Raw genomic sequence first — 6,144 nt, forward strand, 5'->3', positions numbered from 1 at the left:
CACCTTGGAGCATACTGGAGATGCCTCAGAGCGCATTGGAGGCACCTCAGATCTGATGGAGGCGCCTCGAAGTGGATAAAGGGGTCGAAGTCCACGGATCGGATAAGCGTCGTTGGAGGCGCCTTGGTTTGTTGGAGGTGCCTCAAAGCGCATTGGAGGCGCCTCAAAGTTGATGGAGGCGCCTTAGAGCGGATAAAGGTCAAAGTCCACAGATCAGATGAGTGTCGTTGGAGGCGCCTCGATTTGTTGGAGGTGCCTCCGACACTGTATCAAAGAGAGGTTCGGCCAAGAGCTTTTACATCACTTTTCTATGTGCTTCCTCGACTATCTGGCTGCTTTGACTTTGTATTACTACTGTGTTGCAACGCTATTACACCTGATTACTGTAGATGGACCAACACCAATGCACAAGCGCATTTTCAGATCTTCGTCTAAGTATTGAGTAACGATTTTATTTAAAGTTAGCTATTGCATAAAGAAAGTGTATGTGTTGTTACACTTTCTTCTTTGTTTGTGTATTCAATTGCGATTGATTAGTGGATTACCCGTCGAAAATGTCCAAAAGGCCTGGGTCTTAGAGTAAAAGTCGCCGAAGATTTTGAATCAAGAAAATCACTTTGTTCTATTTCTGTTCTTTTCGTACTTAGTTTATTTTTTCATTGCGCACTCGTTTTAAAAAAGCTTTAAAAGAAACATTTTTAAAATACACGTAATTCAACTCCTCCTCTCACGTGCAAACGATCCTACAACCTCAATGTCATTGTTCTTTTGTGTCGGGGTGGATTTCTGTTACCGCATCATCATGGTGAGATCTCTAGACCGGAACAACATAGAATAATCCTCACTCCAATATCATAGGGTTTGTGGGCTAATGGAGGATTCAAATTGTAGTGACTACCTAAGAAAAGTCTCTATTGAAATTGTACAATCAAATTAAATCTACACTTTGCAATACATTTCAAATTCAAAAAATGCATCTACAACAAGAGCAATGATATGCTCAAGAAAAAAAACTCAAGGAAAAACTTAAGGATAGACACATAAAATCATGACCCATCATTTCATGTGGACCCCATCACTTTATGTGTCTATCCTTGAGCTTTTCCTTTAATTTTTTTCCTTGAGCATATCATTTTTCCTACAATAATCATACTTCTAAAGTTGTTTATATCAAAATCACCTTCCACTACTCGTAAGGATGATCTCCTCAATCCTCTTTACCACATCAGTCATCACGGGTCGTTGCTCTGGTTCCACCTCTGTGCAGGCTAATGCAATCCGTGTAAGCTTCAACATCTCCTGATGCCTCTCTGTCTCTGCCACTATCTCCAAATCCAATAGGTCACTCGACCAATTGTTGTTCACGGTTAGCTTCACCCACTTAGGCAAGTCCTCTTCCCCTTCACTGGGAACTCGTCCCGTCACAATCTCCAAAACAAGTAACCCAAAGCAGTATACGTCAGCCTTCGGCGTAAGTTTCCTACCATGCAGGTACTCTGGCACCTTGGCAATGGATAATCTGTTAGCAAGGCTCGGAGGGAGGACAGAGTGGAAGCCATAGTCTGTGAGCTTGGGCTGGTGGTTGAGATGAGAGGGGATGATGATATTAGAGGACTTTAAGTTGGCATGAGGAACCTTATCGCGTATCGGCATGCATTGGTGGAGAAAGGCTAAACCTTGGGCAATTCCTTTCACAATGTTTAGGCGTGCTGACCATTTCAGGGGCACCCTGGCTTCTCCTCTGTTTTCTAGCATACAAACAGAGCATAGTTGTTATTCTAACAAGGATTAATGGCTAGAATTTTTCAACAGCGATAGTTGTTAATTACCATGAAGAAGATGGAATAAGCTGTTGCCGACGATGTATTCATAAATGATGAGCTTTTCGTCGTTAGAGAAATGGAAGGCAATGATCTCAACAAGGTTTTCGTGTCTTAGTTTTCCAAGGAGCTCCATTTGCTTATGGAGTTCCTTCTTCGTCAAAGCTAGCATGCTTTTGAGCCTCTTCACAACGACAACTTCATTGGAGTCCAACGTCACCTTGAATGTGTTGCCAATCTGGCCTGTTCCAATCACCATGGCAGGGGATCGTAGGAGATCATCGAGGTTGAAGGTTGCCTTGTCGATTTTCGAAAAAGAGAGATCTGTAATTTTCTTCTTCGCTTGTTGTATAGTCTTAGTAGTTATTATCTCTGAGATGAAACTTTAGTTATACGATGAATTATTATGTTGTCAAATAACGGATTAACCTTTAAAAAAAAAATCAACATTTGGATGCTAGTTAAATATAAATTTAGAAAAATTAATACTTGCAAAAATACACTTGAAAATACCTAAATTTTTATCATGGCGTATATCCTAGCAAGAGAACAAAGTCTCGGATAGTTTCGTAATATTGAGATTTTAGAGGATAATGTGGAAAAAATGGATAGGTTTTAGAGGGCCAGAATGGAATTGTGGATAAATTTGAAGTGCCCGTACAAATGCCATACCTGGGCCTTCCGCTTCGGCCTCCGCCCCGGCCTCGGCCTTGGCTTTGTCAGCGGCGTGCCGCCTGGAGTTGGAGTAGCTCATGAGGCATAACACCACCGCGAAGGCAAGCCCCGCCGCACCCGCCGCCACCAACACAAGAAGCCAACTTCCTACCTCCTTATTCCTTCCCGATGGCGAATTCATCCAAGTAGCAGGCCTAGCACCACTCGTCACCGCCGGCGGCATCGACGGCGTTTCCGTTTCCTCGTGGCAGGGCTTGCGCAACGGTCTCCCACAGAGCCCTGGGTTGTGCTCAAATGAGGAGGCGTCAAAACCCCTGGCCGCCAAACTTCTCGGGATGCTCCCCTCCAGAAAATTGTAGGACAAATTCAAAGCCGCCAGCCTCCCCTGCGCCAGCGACGGCACCGCCCCGCTCAGCGCGTTGTCCTGCAACTCCAGCCTCTCCAAATCCAGCAACGAGGTGAACTCCTCCGGTATCGAACCCGAGAACCGGTTTTCGGCAAGCGCCACCGAACGGAGGCGCACCAGGCCGTGGAGGGTCGGGAGCGCGCCGTGCAGGGCATTGCCGCTGAGGTTGAGCGCGGTGAGGTGGAGCACGTTCTGGAGGGCAGTGGGAGGGAGCGAGCCGGTGAGCTGGATCCCGGAAAGGGAGATGGTGACGACCTTGAAGTCGGAGCACTCGATGCCGAACCACCGGCTCCGGTCTCGATGGCACGGCGGGCCGGTCCAGTTGTCGTGGAGGCTGCGAGTTGAACTCAAGGAGTCGCGGAGGAGGAGCAGGTCGTTGCGCTCGTTGTGGTAGAGTTGCTGCTGGCAATGGACAGAATACGGTACGCAGTTAAAGAGAACGGGGAGGAAGAGGAAGAGCAGGGAATCCATGTCGTGCATGAATGGAAGTGCATGGGAGGTGGATTTGCGAGGAAGACGTGCATGCTTTTGAATGCGTTAAGCGAGATGTGCAAGGCAAGGTAGGGAGACTGGGTGGGACTCCCTTGCGCACTATGCAAGCGGAGGAATCAAGCAAAAACTAAAGCTAATTCACCTCAACAAAGCTTCCAACTTTCACATACTAATTAATCTTCTGTCATGTACAATTAAAAATTTGAGACATTTCAGGTATTTTTAGGCGAGGTTAGAAAGGTAGAATGGTGTCGATGGTGGCATTTTTCTTTCTTTTAATTGACCAACAGATCGACTACTGAGTTTCTGGGGTAAGTGGTGCTTTCACCAACAGTTGAATCATCCACTCTGATGTCATGTTCTTGGTTGGAAGAGGGTCAATCGCTTTGATTTTGTCTAGAATCATAGTAGGGTAGAATGAAGAATGTTACAGTGGCAAGCACCATGAGTGTTCCTTTGGATGGAATATGGTAGATGAGGTTGTCTTTGGCTTTAACTTCAAGGAACAACAACAGACAGTATGGAGGAATCACAAGCATGATTATTATAAGTATTATTATTAGCTTATTTTCACAATAAAAAGAGAACGATAGTCCACTTAGTCAAGCTTACAAAAGCTGAGTTAAAGTTACAATAAGAGTAGAAAAAACAGAAAGGAAGCTGGAGAAAGTAGCACAAGATGATCAGTGCCAGATTGCAGATGCTGCATTCCAACAAAATAATCTGGATTACATTACAAAATAAATTATTTTGTTTAGTTTCATTTTTAACTTGTAATGTAATGTAATCTGAATTATAAAATATAATGAAGTTTTGTAATCTGGATTACAAAACAAACACATTGTAATCCGATTACATTACGAGGCCACCTTTTAACAAAAATTTGAATATCAAATATACCCCTAGTTTGTCGCCGCCCATCTTCGCCCGTCGGCATTGCCACCGCCCCCCAGCGGCTGACGACCGGTCGGCAGCCGGCGACCGCCGGAGGTCGGCAATGGCCGGCAACCAACGGCGACCGGCGGTGGCCGGCGACGGCCGATCGTCGGCGACGGCCAACGACGGCGACCGACGAAGGCCGACGACCGGCGGCGGCCAGCGACCGGTGGCAGCGGTCACCGCAAGCTCCGACAGAGATGTAGCGCCCGCCGGTAGAAGTCGTAGGATATTTTTGTCATTTTATAATAATACGAATTACATTACTTATAAAAATAATGGACACCAAACAAAAGAATGCAATCACCTTTGTAATCAAAGATTACATGTATTTCATTACCAAACGTAGTAATGTAATCAAGATTACATTACATTACATTACAAATTTGATTACATTACAAGTTCAATTACATTACGCCCAATCAAACGTAGCTTAAAAGTTAAACAAGTTGGTTTACATAGAACAAGAGCAACTTCTGATTGTTCTAATGCTTCAACTTGTTTAGTAACTTCCATTAAGTTATATGGCATCCTTGAAAGATATGTTCATTCGATCCTTGTTGTCCAAGTGATGTTGAACCAGGAATGAGTGAGTAGGCTCACTATGTTCTAGGCTTCTTTGATTAGTGGTACGTACCATTGAGACAAATTCTATAGAAATGGACTTCCTGGCCAAGCAGCAAGTGCAATAGTGTGTCACATGTGCCATGTGCAATGTGACATCCGCGTGCATACATGGCGAATAAGGCTCATTTTGTACTAAAACTCTCGGAGAAATAATAAAAGAATCAAGATTCAAATGTCAAATGAGACTAATATTCGGAAGGTCGAATTCTCAACGTGCATAAGTTATACTTCGAATTAAATAGAGGGAGAGGCCATCTCTGCCTCCAAGATTAGTTGGGCAAAGTTCAGACACTTGAATTATAACAAGTAGACTTAGTGTGTGTGTTGCTTTGTTGATATGCATATGAATCGTCGTGAGTCCAATTGAGTCATGCATTTGATTATTATCATATAGGAAGCCATTCTCCACCTTATCTACCATGTAGAAGAGTCTTGCCCCTAGGATATGACCGAGTTAGTCACCATGTAGTAGAATTACCGCTTTAAAGGTGGAATCCTGATAAAACCCATGGAAATAGCCCTCTCACATGGGAGTCTGTTTCAATTTTTTGATTTGTCTCTCTACATATAATTATGGAGTTAGTCGTGTGAGGTATCTGGGATCAATGTATGACTTTTTCACCGCTTTAGAAGAGCCGGCCTATTGATAGATCACACACACTAACAGGCTTGATTTTGATACAGGTGGTGTGACTAATTGACCCAATGGATCTACTTAAGACATAACTTTAAGTTAGTCCAATTTATATTGTCCAATCAATTTAATGGCTCATGATGAACCTATATGAGTTCAACTCAAAAGACACCCCAACCAAAGCTGATTGATTTATAAAAGGATCAAGAGTAGGCTAGATAAATCACTTCGAACTCAATTGTGAATTTCTAACAAGATATAAGTATCCTCTTTCCCTCCGAGTAATGTCTAACTTCCTTCTTGTATATGAAGCTCCAATTGAAAATTCTTGTAAAACCTAAGCCGTATGAATTCTAAATAACCGAAATAAGAATTCAAATAGGAAAAACAAGAATATATAAGCATGGATCTTGGTTTCGTTGAGAACATGGCATAAGAAACTAATAATACATAAACATAATGACAAAAAACCTGATTGAAGAGTCATATCTTTGTCCTTTAGCGTCGTCCAGAAGATCCTGTGGAACAAGAAGCAGCGGAAAGAAAAATGTAGG

General features: G+C 43.4%; 1 protein-coding gene across 1 annotated transcript; it reads right to left on the minus strand.

The window, feature by feature from the left end:
- Nucleotides 1-979: 979 nt before the first annotated feature.
- Nucleotides 980-3,463, minus strand: LOC122046962 (probable leucine-rich repeat receptor-like protein kinase At1g68400). Its single transcript, XM_042607931.1, has 3 exons — nucleotides 2,493-3,463; nucleotides 1,830-2,192; nucleotides 980-1,748 (listed from the first exon to the last, which is right to left on the minus strand). The coding sequence occupies exons 1-3, from the start codon at nucleotides 3,379-3,381 to the stop codon at nucleotides 1,177-1,179; spliced, it is 1,824 nt and encodes a 607-aa protein (XP_042463865.1). The 5' UTR covers nucleotides 3,382-3,463; the 3' UTR covers nucleotides 980-1,176.
- Nucleotides 3,464-6,144: the final 2,681 nt, after the last annotated feature.

Source organism: Zingiber officinale, chromosome 2B, assembly GCF_018446385.1.
Source record: "Zingiber officinale cultivar Zhangliang chromosome 2B, Zo_v1.1, whole genome shotgun sequence".
In the NCBI taxonomy this organism is placed as follows: domain Eukaryota; kingdom Viridiplantae; phylum Streptophyta; class Magnoliopsida; order Zingiberales; family Zingiberaceae; genus Zingiber; species Zingiber officinale.

Bases quoted from the DNA above. Each gene is read 5' to 3' on its own strand.
- LOC122046962 (XM_042607931.1), bottom strand. From the start codon at position 3,381: ATGCACGACATGGATTCCCTGCTCTTCCTCTTCCTCCCCGTTCTCTTT. The intron at 2,193-2,492 runs GTATGGCATTTG...GTTTCATCTCAG, and splicing joins GGCCGAAGCGGAAGGCCCAG to AGATAATAACTACTAAGACT. The intron at 1,749-1,829 runs GTAATTAACAAC...TTTGTATGCTAG, and splicing joins CTTATTCCATCTTCTTCATG to AAAACAGAGGAGAAGCCAGG.